At 48.1% G+C, this 18,342-nt stretch overlaps 1 protein-coding gene across 1 annotated transcript; it reads left to right on the forward strand.

Annotated features, from left to right (window-relative positions):
• Positions 1-260: 260 nt before the first annotated feature.
• On the forward strand, positions 261-4,249 carry LOC119317876 (5-oxoprolinase-like). Its single transcript, XM_037592376.1, has one exon. The coding sequence runs from the start codon at positions 303-305 to the stop codon at positions 4,065-4,067; it is 3,765 nt and encodes a 1,254-aa protein (XP_037448273.1). The 5' UTR covers positions 261-302; the 3' UTR covers positions 4,068-4,249.
• The last annotated feature ends 14,093 nt before the right edge of the window (positions 4,250-18,342 follow it).

Genomic DNA, 18,342 nt, shown 5'->3' on the forward strand with positions numbered 1-18,342 from the left:
TGGGTTGATTCCTTCCGCCGGTAGAGTACTCTAGCTTGCTTGGATCGTTGGAAGAAGTTTGTTCTAGTCTTCGCTGCTGTGAGCAATCTAATCTAAATCGTTATATCTGGGATGAGATACTCCAGTTGATCCCATGGTTCGATTTTTTTGTACTCCAGTGGATCCAGTTTCCTACGGATTCGTTTGCTCGGCGGAGTAATGCTAGCTGGTTGCAGGTTATAGGCAGTTACTAACGACCATGTTGTTTAATGCTTGCAGAGGACTCAGATTCCCGGGGTGTTTGATATCTGAGGAGGGGGAAGATGGGCAGCGTGGACAAGTTCAGGTTCTGCATTGATCGGGGCGGCACGTTCACCGACATCTACGCCGAGGTCCCCGGCAGGCCGGAAGGCTATGTCATGAAGCTCCTCTCCGTCGATCCGTCCAACTATGACGATGCTCCGATAGAGGGGATCAGGAGGATTCTAGAGGAGTTTTCTGGTGAAAGAATCCCCCGGTCGTCCAAGATCCCAACCGGCATGATCGACTGGATCCGGATGGGCACCACGGTGGCCACGAACGCGCTTCTTGAGAGGAAGGGTGAGAGGATCGCGCTCTGTGTCACCCGGGGCTTTAAGGACTTGCTTCAGATTGGTAACCAGGCCCGGCCGAATATATTCGACCTCAAGGTCTTGAAGCCTTCGAATCTCTACGAGGAGGTGGTCGAGGTCGATGAGCGGGTTGAACTTGTTCTTGATGGTGAGAGGGATGATTCAGCTATTGAAGGGATCTCAGGGGAATTGGTCAGGGTGGGGAAGCCAGTTGATGTGGAGTCATTGAAGCCTTTACTTAAAGGTTTGCTTGACAAGGGTATACGGTGTCTGGCGGTGGTGCTGATGCATTCATATACCTATCCCCATCATGAGCTCCTCATCGAGAAACTAGCCCTGGAAATGGGATTTAAGCATGTATCTTTGTCTTCGTCGTTGACACCGATGGTACGCGCAGTACCTCGGGGCCTCACAGCCAGTGTGGATGCTTATCTAACACCAGTCATCAAAGAGTACCTATCAGCATTCATGTCAAGATTTGAAGGGGGAGCTGAACAAGTCAATGTGCTGTTTATGCAGTCAGATGGTGGTCTTGCCCCAGAGAGCAGATTCTCTGGGCACAAAGCAGTATTGTCAGGCCCTGCAGGTGGTGTTGTTGGCTACTCACAGACCTTGTTTGAACTTGAGACATCAAAGCCACTCATTGGGTTTGACATGGGAGGTACATCCACCGATGTGAGCCGCTATGATGGAAGCTATGAACAAGTTCTTGAGACCCAAATTGCTGGGGCAATCATTCAAGCTCCCCAGCTTGACATAAACACAGTGGCTGCTGGTGGCGGATCAAAGCTTAAGTTTCAGTTCGGAGCCTTCAAGGTTGGGCCAGAATCGGTTGGAGCACACCCTGGTCCAGTTTGCTACAGGAAAGGTGGTGAGCTGGCAATTACTGATGCCAACTTGATCTTGGGGACCGTTATTCCTGAGTACTTCCCATCCATATTTGGTCCTAATGAAAATTTACCCCTTGATTATGAGGCTACAAAAAAGGCATTTGAGGAACTTGCTGTTGAGATAAACTCTTATCGGAAGAGTCAGGACCCATCGGTGAAGGGCATGACAATTGAGGAGATTGCTCTTGGGTTCGTCAATGTTGCAAACGAGGCAATGTGCCGACCTATACGCCAGTTGACAGAAATGAAGGGGCATGATACTAAGAACCATGCACTAGCGTGCTTTGGTGGTGCAGGTCCTCAGCATGCATGCGCTATAGCAAGGTCCCTAGGCATGTCTGAGTTACTTATTCATCGTTATTGTGGCATATTGAGTGCATACGGGATGGGCCTTGCTGATGTTATTGAAGATCTGCAAGAACCATATTCTGCTGTTTATAACACAGATTCTGCCGCAGAGGCATCTCGAAGAGTAGCTCATTTGGTAAAGCAGGTGAAAGAAAAGCTAGTGGAGCAGGGATTTGGAGATGAGAGCATCAGGACAGATTCATACTTGAACTTGAGGTACGAGGGAACTGATACAGCAATCATGGTTAAAGAGCCCGAGAAAGACTCTGGATGTGATTATGCGGATGAGTTTGTTAAAATGTTTCAACAAGAGTATGGCTTCAAATTATTACACAGAAATATACTCATATGCGATGTAAGAGTCCAGGGTGTTGGTGCCACCAACATTTTGCAACCTCGTGAACTGACGCCAATATCAACTAAACCCTTGCAAGAAAGTTCATGCAAAATTTATTTTTCACATGGATGGCAAGAAAGTCCACTGTACAAGCTCGAGAATTTGGGTTATGGACATGTCTTGGAGGGCCCTGTGGTTATTATGAATGGGAATAGTACAGTGATAGTAGAAAAAGACTGCAAGGCTGTCATCACTAAGTATGGCAACATAAGAATTGAGATCGGTGCATCTCTGAGTACTGTAGAAATATCAGAAACAGTAGCTGATGTAGTTCAACTTTCTATCTTTAACCACCGATTCATGGGTATTGCTGAACAGATGGGTCGGACACTTCAAAGAACTTCCATTTCTACAAACATAAAGGAACGGCTGGACTTCTCTTGTGCTTTATTTGGTTCAGATGGTGGCCTTGTTGCAAACGCCCCTCATGTTCCTGTACACTTAGGAGCCATGTCTAGCACTGTATGCTGGCAACTTAGTTATTGGGGTGATAACCTGCATGAGGGCGATGTTCTTGTTACAAACCATCCATGCTCTGGGGGTAGCCATCTGCCAGATATCACAGTTGTCACACCAGTGTTTAATGATGGTAAGCTGATCTTTTTTGTTGCTAGTAGAGGTCACCATGCAGAGATTGGAGGTATCACGCCAGGAAGCATGCCTCCTTTCTCAAAATGTATCTCGGAGGAAGGTGCTGCCATCAAAGCGTTTAAACTTGTGGAAAGGGGTGTTTTCCAAGAGGAAGGAATAGTTCAGTTGCTGCAGTCACCCTGTTCTGATGAACTTACCGGTGATAAGATTCCAGGAACACGCAAGATCGCGGACAATCTTTCTGATCTCCGTGCTCAGGTGGCAGCAAACCAACGAGGAATAACACTTATCAAAGAACTGATAAATCAGTATGGCTTGATCACTGTGCAGTCTTATATGAATCACGTCCAAAAGAATGCCGAGGTAGCTGTGAGAGAGATGCTCAAGGTAGTCGCATCTAGAGTTGAAAAGGAGACAGGGTCTTGTGTTATTGAAGATGAAGACTACATGGATGATGGCTCTGTGCTCCATTTGAAGCTCACCCTTGATTCTCGTCGAGGTGAGGCTACCTTTGACTTTGAGGGCACCAGTCCTGAGGTGTATGGTAACTGGAATGCTCCTGAAGCAGTAACAGCAGCTGCTGTCATATACTCCCTGCGATGCTTGGTGGACGTAGATATACCCTTGAATCAAGGTTGCCTAGCTCCTGTCAAGATCATCATCCCCAAAGGCTCTTTTCTTTCACCAAGCGACAAAGCAGCAGTGGTTGGCGGCAATGTGTTAACCTCTCAGAGGGTGACAGACGTTGTCCTAATGGCGTTCGAAGTCTGTGCCTGCTCCCAGGGCTGCATGAACAACTTGACCTTTGGAGATGACACTTTTGGTTACTACGAGACTATCGGAGGTGGCTGTGGTGCCGGGCCGAGCTGGAATGGTACAAGTGGTGTTCAGTGTCACATGACGAACACAAGGATGACTGATCCAGAGATCTTTGAGCAGCGGTACCCGGTTCTTTTGCACAAATTTAGCATCAGAGAGAGCAGCGGAGGTTCTGGTTTCCACAGAGGCGGTGATGGCCTTGTAAGGGAGATTGAATTCCGCCGCCCTGTTGTTGTGAGCATTCTTTCTGAGAGGCGGGTGCATGCTCCCAGGGGACTGAAGGGAGGGGAAAATGGAGCCCGTGGCGCAAACTATCTAGTCAGGAAAGATGGCCGCAGAGTTTTCCTTGGAGGGAAGAATACTGTCACAGTTAATGCCGGTGAGATTCTTCAGATTCTCACTCCTGGTGGTGGTGGTTTCGGCTCTCCTTGATGGTGTCCTTGTGGACGCTCATCTGCCTTGTTTTCTATTTACATAGAATAAAGCTTGCACATACATTATCTGGTACAGATCCCAGCTGTTATCGATGCTTCTGAGGCACTAGAGCTGAATAAATCATGATCATTGCTTGCTTTTATCCGAACTACTTTTGCTCGGCGTTCTAATTTGGCCTACTAATATGCTGAATCATGTTGTCCATGAACTGTGCTGCTTGTTTCCTTCCTGCATGGTTCACTTTTGGTCTCCACTTCTCATGCTGCCATCTATGCTCATGACAGTACAGACAAACAAAATCATATCTAATCATTGCCCCTGGTGCCTTGAAGCTTTACTGTTTGCAACACATCCATTCTGTTAATTGTTTGTTATTTTTCAGTTCTGTGATCTTTGGGATGGTACCGACCAATATTGTCCGTTTATCTATGAGGAACTGTGACACAATTTTATGCTACTAGCTTTTCTGTAGTACTCGCATTAGGCACTCTATAGAGGTTCATAATGTTGGATATCGGGCTCAAATTGGTCTGCCTGAAAAGAGCGAATATGAGAGCATCTGGCGCCTCAAACAACCGGACGGACGGCCTGGTCAGTGGCCGGTCAAAAAAATGTGTCCCAGATTTGCACCTTAAACCAGCCTCAAAAGCCTAGGTTGAACTATACCCTTCATATCCAGTCCAAATCTGGGGCGAATATGGGGTGGCCTGGGTGCTTCTGCCAAGTCGGAGCCGGAGCATGTTGGCCCACCCTCCCCCACATATATTCTTTCCCCATTTGCTTCCCGGACCAAATCCTAGCCACTCCACCCCTCTCAGTCCAGTCGTCACCCAAGCTCGTGAATTTGAACTGCTAAAAAAAAGCTCGTGAATTTGAAAAATGTTTGTGATTTCAAAAAATGCTCGTGAACTTAAGAAATGTTAAGAATTTCAAAAGTGTTCCCTATTTTAAAAAATATTGGTGAATTTTGAAAATGTTTGCAATTTCAAAAAAAAAATCACGAATACTAAAAATGTTCACCCCAACCTGTTTTGGGCTCGTTGAGGAAAGAAATGTAGGTTTTGCCCATGCACACCCCAACCCAACATGATGCATAGGCCCACCCCCCCTGAGTGAGAGCCGAGAGGGAGGAGAGGACACCGCACCAGAGAGCCACTTGTCTTGGGCGAGGCTTGCGAACGAAGTAGCAGCTCTCGCCTTGCCACCTCGCTCCGGAGAGCTCGCCGCCGCCTCCTCCGCCGCCAGGTAGCGTTCTTCTGCCGCGCTCCGGCCGAATCGCATCCTCGCCGCGTAGATCTCGTGTAGAGTAGAGCGATTCCGACTTGCCTAGATTTCTCGGTGTTCCCGCCCGTCGCGTTTTCCAGTTCTGCTGCGGCACCGCAGCGCAGGCGGAACCCTAGCAGTAGCCCCCGTTCCTCTGCTCTTCCCGTGCCTCCTCCGCTGGAACCTGCCGTTCTAGATGCCTTTCTTTGTTCTTGTCGATTCGGCGTCTTGGGGCTGTGGGGTTTTGCGGTTTGGGGGTCTCCCCCCTCTGCTTTGCGTCTATTTCGTCGGACAGGGTGCGGTTCGTCGAAGCCCCGCGATGCCGGCGCTAGGTTTTTTGGATCAAAAGGTTCGTTCTTGGCGGGGATTTCGCATGTTTGTTGGTGATTCCAGCCGAAAATCGACCTTTTTGTTTGTTTGGTTGGTTTCTTTCGCGCAAGCTTCATTCCTGGAGAGACGCTATCAGGAGCCATTTTCTATGGATTATTATGTCACAGCTGATAAGTCGTTTGAACCAGTTTCTATGGATTATTATGTCATGGATGTGATAAGTAGGAAGTGTGCAATCTTGGACATGGTTCAAACATGATGTTATGAGAATGTCACAGCTGATGTTTCCGCTGTTATGTTTATGCATGGTCCATGTCTCTTATTTTGAGGGGCGACGGATGAGCCGTCGTCTCCAAGACCACCCGGAGGTTGATGACATGCATCAGCGGTGCGTCATGAGGGCGGCCAAGCTTCGTGACATTGAGGTCACTACTGGTATGTCAGTCAACATCTCTAATTTCATTCTGCATTTTTCTAATAATGAGATTATTAATAATGCAAGTCAATTAGGAGTTTCACTAGGAAGAAATGATAGTGAAATCTCCAATTCCGTAAATGATATTATGGATTTGGAAGCGGAACGAGCTTTAGAAATGATTCGTCACTTAGCTGCGGTTAGGCCTATGAATGATTCTGAGATAGATGCGTTGGGGGTCAGGGTACTCGATAATTTTTGTGCGGATCTTGTACCATCCAATCCTGAGTCACAGGTAGAGGATGATACCTTTGATGATGAAGTAGTTAGGTCCACGGAGCCCGGTTGTGAGGATCGGGTGGAGGATCAAAACAAGCCTAAACGCAAGTGGAAGCGGAAGATCTATCTTGCGTCGGCGGTGCGTAGGAGTGCTAGGATTCGTACTACTAAAAAATTTCATGGTGAAATATGAAAGAAATCTTTTGGAATAGCAGATGTCTGAAAGACTTGGCTAAGAGAATATTTCTTGCAGATGCGTCTATCGAGCATAGGTTGGATTTTATTGCACTCTCGGAAACTGGTAGAGATAATTTCTCTCCCCAGTTTCTTAGTAATTTATCGGGCGGTATCGATTTCGATTGGCATTGCTTGCCTCCGAGAGGAAGATCGGGTGGGATCTTACTTGGAGTTAGATGCGATTCGATGGAAGTCCGAAGTGTAGTGATGGGAGATTTTGGAGTTAAGTTCTGGGTTAGGTCGAAGGCCGATGGGTTTAATTGGGCTCTAGTGGCGGTTTATGGTGCCGCATAGCCCGAACTCAAACCAGAGTTTTTGGCAGACCTTGTTAGAATTTGCGGTTCCGAGCAGCTTCTAATCCTGGTTGGGGGTGATTTCAACATTATTAGAAGAAGAGAGGAAAAGAACAACGATAACTTCGATGGCAGGTGGTCGTTCATGTTTAATACCATAATTGAAAGCTTGGATCTGCGAGAGATAGAGCTTTCGGGTAGAAAGTTTACCTGGGCAAATACTTTGCCAAATCCGACGTTTGAGAAGCTGGATCGAGTCCTTGCAAGCGTCGAATGGAAACAGAAATTTCTTTTGGTTACGGTCCAGGCGCTTTCGCGCGGTATTTCTGACCACACGCCTTTGCTCGTGGACTCTGGTGAGGCCACTCGCATGGGGAACAAAAATTCATTTTCGTTTGAAATGGCATGGTTTGAACGAGAAGGCCTTTTCGATCTAATAGCCAGGGAATGGACTAAGGATGCAGGAGGTAGGACCGCAGTTGAGCATTGGCAGAATAAGATAAGGCACTTGAGAAGTTTCTTGCGTGGGTGGGCTAAGCATCTTTGTGACGCCCCGAGTCCGATGCGCCAGGTGTCTTCCAATTATTCGCCGACGTTGCCATGTCATTTGCTTGCGTGTTGCATTTTGCCATGTCATCATGTGCATTGCATCATCATGTTTTCAAAACTTGCATCCGTCCCGGCCTCCCCGTTTCTTCCGTTATCCGTTCTGAGTCCAGACACCTTTGCACGCGCCCGCGACACGTTCGAAATATTATTTTATAAGTGATCGGAAAATGTTTTGGGAATGGGTTGAAAGTTGGCATGCGGTGTTGTTATAGTGTAGATAGGCCGCCTGCCAAGTTTCATCACGTTCGGAGTTCGTTTGATGCCCCAACGAATAACTATCGCGGCAATATAGCCGGTCTAACATCGGACGTTCTCGGTCTCCAGAAACAATCGCCGGGCCTTTCTCTCTTCTCTTTTCTCAACCTGAGGCCTTCTACACAGTCCACTACCTACCGCCAGGCCCAACCTAACCTCTCTCATCAGCCCGTAGCCTCCTCGCGCGCGCGTCCGAAAAGCTGTCCCGGACCCGACCCGGGCAGTCGTCACCGTTGGGTCCGGATTATCCCCAAACATCTACAAAACGTCTCCGTTTTATTATTTGGGCTTTCTAGTGTATTTTTCTCGACCGCTCGATTTTAATCGGAGGGACGGATTAGCCCCTAAACTCTCCTTTTTTCCTTATATATACGCCTTAGTCTAAATCGGGACAAAACCCTAAAACCGAGGGCACTTGTCCCATCTTTCCCTTTCGGCCGCCGCCACTCTCTCATCGGGATCCTCCCGATCCACCCACCTCCGCTCCCTTGAATTCCCCATCTGGCCAATCCCGCAGCCTCCTCCCGATCCACCAGCCAGCCACCACCAAATCCTCCTCCTTGCCTCGATCAAGCCCACAAGAGAGGAGCTCCTCCTCTGCTTTCTCCTCGAGGCCGCAACCTCCTCGTCCCGATGCATGAGCGACTCGCCGGAGTCCAGTCGCCGGTCCAGTAGCTCCCCTGCCTTTCCCTTCCCTCTCTCTCTCCCCCTCTCATCTCCCTGCTTCCTAGCTCTCGCAGGGAATCGTGCCTCCAAGGCGTCGTCATCCCGACTGCCTGGACCGCACGCGCGTCAAGTCCGCTCGTCCGCGTCGACCCGCCGCCCTGCCAAATCGTTGGAGTCCGCCATGGGCTCCGAACCCCGCTGCTGCATCCTCTCCATCCTGCTCATCCCGCCGGCCTCCCTGTTGCCGCGCCTGCGTCGCCCTGTTTGCCGCGAGTGCAGATGCCGGTGAATCCCGCAGGTCGCTGCCTCGCCAAGTCCCTTGCCTCGCCGTCCTGCGCCTCGAGCCGCGCCCCTCCGTCGTCTCTTCCTTGAGCCACCGCAGCAGGCGGACCTCCGCATCCAGCCACGCCGCCGGCAAGCCCTGCCTCCTCCACCTCAACTCCGGCCGGATCGGTTCGGTTCCCCGCCGCCCCGCCAAGTACAGGGAGCCGCCTCTGCTTCGATTCGGTAGGGAACAGGACCCCGACGACCTCCACCGCCCGGATCCATGTCACCCATGCCGCCAGCTTTCGCGTCTACTTCTTCTACCCACGCTGGCGCGCCGCCCTTAGCCAAGTCCACCGTCACCGGCCTCCGCTCGCTCTGCTTCAAGCAGAGATGAACCTCTGCAGCCGCCGCGCCCTGCTTCTCTGCGCTGAGGACGAGTAGCGGTGCCCGTGTTGACTCTCCGTTTTGACCGAGCCGGCCCATCTTTTCTTTTCCAGCAAGGCCGGCCTACCTCTCCAGATCTGGGCTTTGGCCCATGGTGAGAAACCCCAGCCCATCTACCCGTTTGCCCCTGCGCACTGTTGGGCCATTCAGTTTCGGCCCGATATCTGTTTTTTTTCAGTTCTGCGATTTAGTTATTATTCGAGAGAACGCCAGTTTTGCAGTTTAGACCCCTAAAATCATGCATATTTTAACTCACAAACTAAGCATCACATGTAAAAACTTAATATATGAAAAATGCTTAGAATCTTGTCTAGTTTCATAATATGCAATTTCATCCATGTTTAAAATATTTAAAATGTTGTTTGATTAATTTTTTCTCTATGCCATGTTAAAATGCTTTAATTCATAACTAAATAACCGTAGCTCCAAATTGTATAAACTTTATATGTAAATGGGATAGAAAAATGCATAGTTTAACATGGTGGTATCTCTTTGCATGTTTAACAACTATAAAATATGGTTTAGGGCAGAACAGTACCAAATCCATAATTATGCTCATGAGGATTTTTCCGAACTTGTTGCTTGTTGTTCCGTCCTCATTTAAACTTGTCTAGATAGGTAGTTTCTTTTGCTTCACCCTCTTGCCATGTTTAACAACATTTAATATTGTTGGGTACATAAACGAGATCGAACTAAATAACTTGAATGTGGTGTTCCGTCAATATGCAACTCGTTGCATATTGAGCTCCACTTAATTTGTAGGATTGTTTGTGCACTTTGCCATGCCATGTATCATTAAACCAGACATGCATCATACTTGGTTGTGCGTCATGCCATGATTATGTGTTGGTTGTTTACTATGTTGTCTGCTTCTTTCCGGTGTTGCTTCTTCGGGTTGGTTCCGATAACATCGTATTTGTGAGGACCCGTTCGACTACGTCCGTTTGCCTTCTTCATGGACTCGTTCTTCTTCCTTGCGGGATTTCAGGCAAGATGACCATACCCTCGAAATCACTTCTATCTTTGCTTGCTAGTTGCTCGCTCTTTTGCTATGCCTATGCTGCGATACCTACCACTTGCTTATCATGCCTCCCATATTGTTAAGCCAAGCCTCTAACCCACCTTGTCCTAGCAAACCGTTGTTTGGCTATGTTACCGCTTTGCTCAGCCCCTCTTATATTGTTGTTAGTTGCAGGTGAAGATTGGAGTTTATTCCTTGTTGGACCATGGATATTTGTTGGGATATCACAATATCTCTTATTTAATTAATGCATCTATATACTTGGTAAAGGGTGGAAGGCTCGGCCTTATGCCTGGTGTTTTGTTCCGCTCTTGCCGCCCTAGTTTCCGCCATATCGGTGTTATGTTCCCGGATTTTGCGTTCCTTACACGGTTGGGTTATAATAGGAACCCCTTGACAGTTCACTTTGAATAAAACTCCTTCCGCAAGGCCCAACATTGGTTTTACCATTTGCCACCTAGCCCTTTTCTTTTCCCTTGGGAGTCGCACTCCCGAGGGTCATCTTTATTTTAACCCCCCCGGGCCAGTGCTCCTCTGAGTGTTGGTCCAACCTGTCAGTTGTCGGTGGCCACCAGGGGCAACTCTGGGCTGGTCTACCGGAACCTTGGACAATCCGGTGTGCCCTGAGAACGAGATATGTGCAGCTCCTATCGGGATTTGTCGGCACATTCGGGTGGCTTTGCGGGTCTTGTTTTACCATTGTCGAGGATGTCTTGTAACCGGGATGCCGAGCCTGATCGGATTGTCTTGGGAGAAGTAATATCCTTCGTTGACCGTGAGAGCTTGTGATGGGCTAAGTTGGGACACCCCTGCAGGGATTTGAACTTTCGAAAGCCGTGCCGGTGGTTATGGGCAGATGGGAATTTGTTAATGTCCGGTTGTAGAAAACCTGAAGCTTATCTTAATTAAAACGCATCAGCTGCGTGTGTAACCGTGATGGTCTCTTCTCGGCGGAGTCCGGGAAGTGAACACGGTGTCGGAGTAATGCTTGACGTAGGTGTTGGAAATATGCCCTAGAGGCAATAATAAATTGGTTATTATTATATTTCCTTGTTCATGATAATCGTTTATTATCCATGCTAGAATTGTATTGATAGGAAACTCAGATACATGTGTGGATACATAGACAACACCATGTCCCTAGTAAGCCTCTAATTGACTAGCTCGTTGATCAATAGATGGTTACGGTTTCCTGACCATGGACATTGGATGTCGTTGATAACGGGATCACATCATTAGGAGAATGATGTGATGGACAAGACCCAATCCTAAGCCTAGCACAAGATCATGTAGTTCGTATGCTAAAGTTTTTCTAATGTCAAGTATCATTTCGTTAGACCATGGGATTGTGCAACTCCCGGATACCGTAGGAGTGCTTTGGGTGTGCCAAACGTCACAACGTAACTGGGTGGCTATAAAGGTACACTACAGGTATCTCCGAAAGTGTCTGTTGGGTTGGCACGAATCGAGACTGGGATTTGTCACTCCGTGTAAACGGAGAGGTATCTTTGGGCCCACTCGGTAGGACATCATCATAATGTGCACAATGTGATCAAGAAGTTGATCACGGGATGATGTGTTACAGAACGAGTAAAGAGACTTGCCGGTAACGAGATTGAATAAGGTATCGGGATACCGACGATCGAATCTCGGGCAAGTATCGTACCGATAGACAAAGGGAATTGTATACGGGATTGATTAAGTCCTTGACATCATGGTTCATCCGATGAGATCATCGTGGAACATGTGGGAGCCAACATGGGTATCCAGATCCTGCTGTTGGTTATTGACCGGAGAGTCATCTCGGTCATGTCTGCATGTCTCCCGAACCCGTAGGGTCTACACACTTAAGGTTTGATGACGCTAGGGTTATAGGGAAAGTATGTACGCGGTTACCGAATGTTGTTCGGAGTCCCGGAGGAGATCCCGGACGTCACGAGGAGTTCCGAAATGGTTCAGAGGTAAAGATTTATATATGGGAAGTCCTGTTTTGGTCACCGGAAAAGTTTCGGGTTTTATCGGTAACGTACCGGGACCACCGGGAGGGTCCCGGGGGTCCACCAAGTGGGGCCACAAGCCCCGGAGGGCTGCATGGGCCAAGTGTGGGAGGGGACCAGCCCCAGGTGGGCTGGTGTGCCCCCCACAAGGGCCCAAGGCGCCTAAAGGGGAGGAAGGGGGCAAACCCTAAGGGCAGATGGGCCTTAGGGCCCATGCCTGGTGCGCCTCCCTCTTCCCCTCCCCTTGGCCGCCCCTAGATGGGATCTAGGGGCTGCCGTCACCCCTAGGGAGGGAACCCTAGGTGGGGGCGCAGCCCCTCCCCTCCCCCTATATATACTTGAGGTTTGGGGCTGCCCAACATATGTGAATTCTCTCCCAGTTGGCGCAGTCCTGTCCCTCTCCCTCCTCGTCTCTCGTAGTGCTTAGCGAAGCCCTGCTGGAGTCCCGCGCTCCTCCACCACCACCACGCCGTCGTGCTGCTGCTGGATGGAGTCTTCCCCAACCTCTCCTTCTCCCCTTGCTGGATCAAGGCGTAGGAGACGTCACCGGGCTGTACGTGTGTTGAACACGGAGGTGCCGTCCATTCGGCACTAGGATCATCGGTGATTTGGATCATGACGAGTACGACTCCATCAACCCCATTCTCTTGAACGCTTCCGCGTAGCGATCTACAAGGGTATGTAGATGCACTCTCCTTCCCTCGTTGCTAGATTACTCCATAGATTGATCTTGGTGATGCGTAGAAAATTTTGAATTTCTGCTATGTTCCCCAACAGTGGCATCATGAGCTAGGTCTATGCGTAGTTTCTATGCATGAGTAGAACACAAAGTAGTTGTGGGCGTTGATTTTGTTCAATATGCTTACCGTTACTAGTCCAATCTTGATTCGGCGACATTGTGGGATGAAGCGGCCCGGACCAACCTTACACGTATGCTTACGTGAGACCAGTTCCACCGACTGACATGCACTAGTTGCATAAGGTGGCTGGCGGGTGTCTGTCTCTCCCACTTTTGTCAGATCGGATTCGATGAAAAGGGTCCTTATGAAGGGTAAATAGCAATTGGCATATCACGTTGTGGTTTTTTTGCGTAGGTAAGAAACGTTCTTGCTAGAAACCCATAGCAGCCACGTAAAACATGCAAACAACAATTAGAGGACGTCTAACTTGTTTTTGCAGGGTATGCTATGTGATGTGATATGGCCAAAGGATGTGATGAATGATATATGTGATGTATGAGATGATCATGTTCTTGTAATAGGAATCACGACTTGCATGCCATGAGTATGACAACCGGCAGGAGCCATAGGAGTTGTCTTAATTTATTTATGACCTGTGTGTCAACATAAACGTCATGTAATTACTTTACTTTATTGCTAACTGTTAGCTGTAGTAGTAGAAGTAATAGTTGGCGAGACAACTTCATGAAGACACGATGATGGAGATCATGGTGTCATGCCGACGACAATGATGATCATGGAGCCCCGAAGATGGAGATCAAAAGGAGCAATATGATATTGGCCATATCATGTCACTATTTGATTGCATGTGATGTTTATCATGTTTATACTGTTGGAAATATGCCCTAGAGGCAATAATAAAAGCATTATTATTATATTTCCTTGTTCATGATAATTGTCTTTATTCATGCTATAATTGTGTTATCCGGAAATCGTAATACATGTGTGAATAACAGACACCAACATGTCCCTAGTGAGCCTCTAGTTGACTAGCTCGTTGATCAACAGATAGTCATGGTTTCCTGACTATGGACACTGGATGTCATTGATAACGAGATCACATCATTGGGAGAATGATGTGATGGACAAGACCCAATCCTAAACATAGCACAAGATCGTATAGTTCGTTTGCTAGAGTTTCCAATTGTCAAGTATCTATTCCTTAGACCATGAGATCGTGTAACTCTCGGATACCGTAGGAGTGCTTTGGGTATGCCAAACGTCACAACGTAACTGGGTGACTATAAAGGTAGACTACGGGCATCTCCGAAAGTGTCTGTTGGGTGACATGGATCAAGACTGGGATTTGTCACTCCGTATGACGGAGAGGTATCACTGGGCCCACTCGGTAATGCATCATCATAATGAGCTCAGAGTGACCAAGTGTCTGGTCACGGGATCATGCATTACGGTACGAGTAAAGTGACTTGCCGGTAACGAGATTGAACGAGGTATTGGGATACCGACGATCGAATCTCGGGCAAGTAACATATCGATAGACAAAGGGAATAGCGTACGGGGTTGATAGAATCCTCGACATCGTGGTTCATCCGATGAGATCATCGTGGAGCATGTGGGAGCCAACATGGGTATCCAGATCCCGCTGTTGGTTATTGACCGGAGAGTCGTCTCGGTCATGTCTGCTTGTCTCCCGAACCCGTAGGGTCTACACACTTAAGGTTCAGTTACGCTAGGAATGTAGGGATATGTATATGCAGTAACCCGAATGTTGTTCGGAGTCCCGGATGAGATCCCGGACGTCACGAGGAGTTCCAGAATGGTCCGGAGGTAAAGATTTATATATGGGAAGTCCTGTTTCGGGCATCGGGACAAGTTTCGGGGTTATCGGTATTGTACCGGGACCACCGGAAGGGTCCCGGGGGTCCACCGGGTGGGTCCACCTGTCCCGGGGGGGCCACATGGGCTGTAGGGGGTGCGCCTTGGGCCAAGGGCACCAGCCCCACATAGGCCCATGCGCCTAGGGTTTATGGGGGAAAGAGTCCTAGGAGGGGAAGGCACCTCCTAGGTGCCTTGGGGGGGAGGGAAACCCCCCTTGGCCGCCGCACCCCCTAGGAGATTGGATCTCCTAGGGCCGGCCACCCCCCCTTGGCCCTCCTATATATAGTGGGGGAGAGGAGGGACTTCATACCTGAACGCCCTGGCCTTTGGTTGCCTCCTTCTCCCTCCCCAACACCTCCTCCACCTCCATAGTGCTTAGCGAAGCTCTGCCGGAGTACTGCAGCTCCATCAACACCACGCCGTCGTGCTGCTGCTGGTGCCATCTCCCTCAACCTCTCCTCCCTCCCTTGCTGGATCAAGAAGGAGGAGACGTGGCTGTTCCGTACGTGTGTTGAACGCGGAGGTGCCGTCCGTTCGGCGCTGGTCATCGGTGATTTGGATCACGTCGAGTACGACTACATCATCACCGTTCTTTTGAACGCTTCCGCTCGCGATCTACAAAGGTATGTAGATGCATCTAATCACTCGTTGCTAGATGAACTCCTAGATGATCTTGGTGAAACGAGTAGGAAAATTGTTGTTTTCTGCAACGTTCCCCAGCAGTGGCATCATGAGCTAGGTCTATGCGTAGTTCTTCTTGCGCGAGTAGAACACAATTTGTTGTGGGCGTAGATTTGTCAACTCTCTTGCCGTTACTAGTCCTTTCTTGCTTCAGCGGTATTTTGGGATGAAGCGGCCCGGACCAACCTTACACGTACGCTTACGTGAGACCGGTTCCACCGACTAACATGCACTAGTTGCATAAGGTGGCTGGCGGGTGTCTGTCTCTCCTACTTTAGTTGGAGCGGAATCGATGAACAGGGTCCTTATGAAGGGTAAATAGAAGTTGACAAATCACGTTGTGGCTTTAACGTAGGTAAGAAAAGGTTCTTGCTAGAACCCTAATTCAGCCACGTAAAACTTGCAACAACAATTAGAGGACGTCTAACTTGTTTTTGCAGCAAGTGGTTTGTGATATGATATGGCCAAAGTTGTGATGAATGATGAATGATCTATATGTGATGTATGAGATGTTCATGCTATTGTAATAGGATTCACGACTTGCATGTCGATGAGTATGACAACCGGCAGGAGCCATAGGAGTTGTCTTTATTCTTTTATATGACCTGCGTGTCATCAAGAAACGCCATGTAAATTACTTTACTTTATTGCTAAACGCGTTAGCCATAGTAGTAGAAGTAATAGTTGGCGAGCAACTTCATGGAGACACGATGATGGAGATCATGATGATGGAGATCATGGTGTCAAGCCGGTGACAAGATGATCATGGAGCCCCAAGATGGAGATCAAAGGAGCTGTGTGATATTGGCCATATCATGTCACGTTTATTATTTGATTGCATGTGATGTTTATCATATTTTGCATCTTGTTTACTTAGAACGACGGTAGTAAATAATATGATCCCTCACAATAATTTCAAGAAGTGTTCCCCCTAACTGTGCACCGTTGCGACAGTTTGCTGTTTCAAAACACCACGTGATGATCGGGTGTTTTATTCAGACGTTCACATACAACGGGTGTAAGACAGATTTACACATGCAAACACTTAGGTTGACTTGACGAGCCTAGCATGTACAGACATGGCCTCGGAACACAGAAGACCGAAAGGTCGAGCATGAGTCGTATAGAAGATACGATCAACATGAAGATGTTCACCGATGTTGACTAGTCCGTCTCACGTGATGATCGGACACGGTCTAGTTTAACTCGGATCATGTAATACTTAGATGACTAGAGGGATGTCTAATCTAAGTGGGAGTTCACTAATAATTTGATTAGTTGAACTTAATTATCATGAACTTAGTCTAAAATCTTTGCAATATGTCTTGTAGATCAAATGGCCAACGTAGTCCTCAACTTCAACACGTTCCTAGAGAAAACTAAGCTGAAAGACGATGGCAGCAACTATACGGACTGGGTCCGGAACCTGAGGATCATCCTCATAGCTGCCAAGAAAGATTATGTCCTACAAGCACCGCTTGGTGACGCACCCGTTCTCCCTGCGGAACAAGACGTTATGAACGCTTGGCAGGCACGTTTCGATGACTACTCCCTCGTTCAGTGCGGCATGCTTTACAGCCTAGAGCCGGGGCTCCAAAAGCGTTTTGAGAGACATGGAGCATATGAGATGTTCGAAGAGCTGAAAATGGTTTTCCAAGCTCATGCCCGGGTCGAGAGATATGAAGTCTCCGACAAATTCTTCAGCTGTAAGATGGAGGAAAACAGTTGTGTCAGTGAGCACATACTCACTATGTCTGGGTTGCATAACCGCTTGACTCAGCTGGGAGTTAATCTCCCGGATGATGCGGTCATTGACAGAATCCTCCAGTCGCTTCCACCAAGCTACAAGAGCTTTGTGATGAACTTCAATATGCAGGGGATGGAAAAGACCATTCCTGAAGTATTTGCTATGCTGAAATCAGCAGAGGTAGAAGTCAGGAAGGAACATCAAGTGTTGATGGTCAATAAAACCGCTAAGTTCAAGAAAGGCAAGGGTAAAAAGAACTTCAAGAAGGACGGCAAGGGGGTTGCCGCGCCCGGCAAGCAAGCTGCCGGGAAGAAGCCAAAGAATGGACCCAAGCCCGAGACTGAGTGCTTTTATTGCAAGGGAAGCGGTCACTGGAAGCGGAACTGCCCTAAGTACTTAGCGGATAAGAAGGCCGGCAAAACAAAAGGTATATGTGATATACATGTAATTGATGTGTACCTTACTAGTGCCCGTAGTAGCTCCTGGGTATTTGATACCGGTGCAGTTGCTCACATTTGTAACTCAAAGCAGGGGCTGCGGAATAAGCGGAAACTGGCAAAGGACGAGGTGACGATGCGCGTCGGGAATGGTTCCAAGGTCAATGTGATCGCCGTCGGCACGCTACCTCTGCATCTCCCTTCGGGATTAGTTTTAAACCTTAATAATTGTTATTTAGTGCCAGCTTTGAGCATGAACATTGTATCGGGATCTCGTTTAATTCGAGATGGCTACTCTTTTAAATCTGAGAATAATGGTTGTTCCATTTTTATGAGAGATATGTTTTATGGTCATGCTCCTATGGTGAATGGTTTATTCCTTATGAATCTCGAACGTGATGCTACACATATTCATAATGTGAGTACCAAAAGAAGTAAGGTTAATAATGATAGTCCCACTTACCTGTGGCACTGCCGCCTTGGTCACATAGGTGTCAAACGCATGAAGAAGCTCCATGCTGATGGACTTTTAGAGTCTCTTGATTATGAATCATTTGACACGTGCGAACCATGCCTTATGGGTAAAATGACCAAGACTCCATTCTCAGGAACAATGGAGCGAGCAACCGACTTATTGGAAATCATACATACCGATGTGTGCGGTCCAATGAGTGTTGAGGCTCGCGGTGGCTATCGTTATGTTCTCACCCTCACTGATGATTTAAGTAGGTATGGGTATATCTACTTAATGA

Source organism: Triticum dicoccoides, chromosome 6A (genome assembly GCF_002162155.2).
Source record: "Triticum dicoccoides isolate Atlit2015 ecotype Zavitan chromosome 6A, WEW_v2.0, whole genome shotgun sequence".
In the NCBI taxonomy this organism is placed as follows: Eukaryota; Viridiplantae; Streptophyta; class Magnoliopsida; order Poales; family Poaceae; genus Triticum; species Triticum dicoccoides.

Bases quoted from the DNA above. Each gene is read 5' to 3' on its own strand.
- LOC119317876 (XM_037592376.1), top strand. From the start codon at position 303: ATGGGCAGCGTGGACAAGTTCAGGTTCTGCATTGATCGGGGCGGCACG.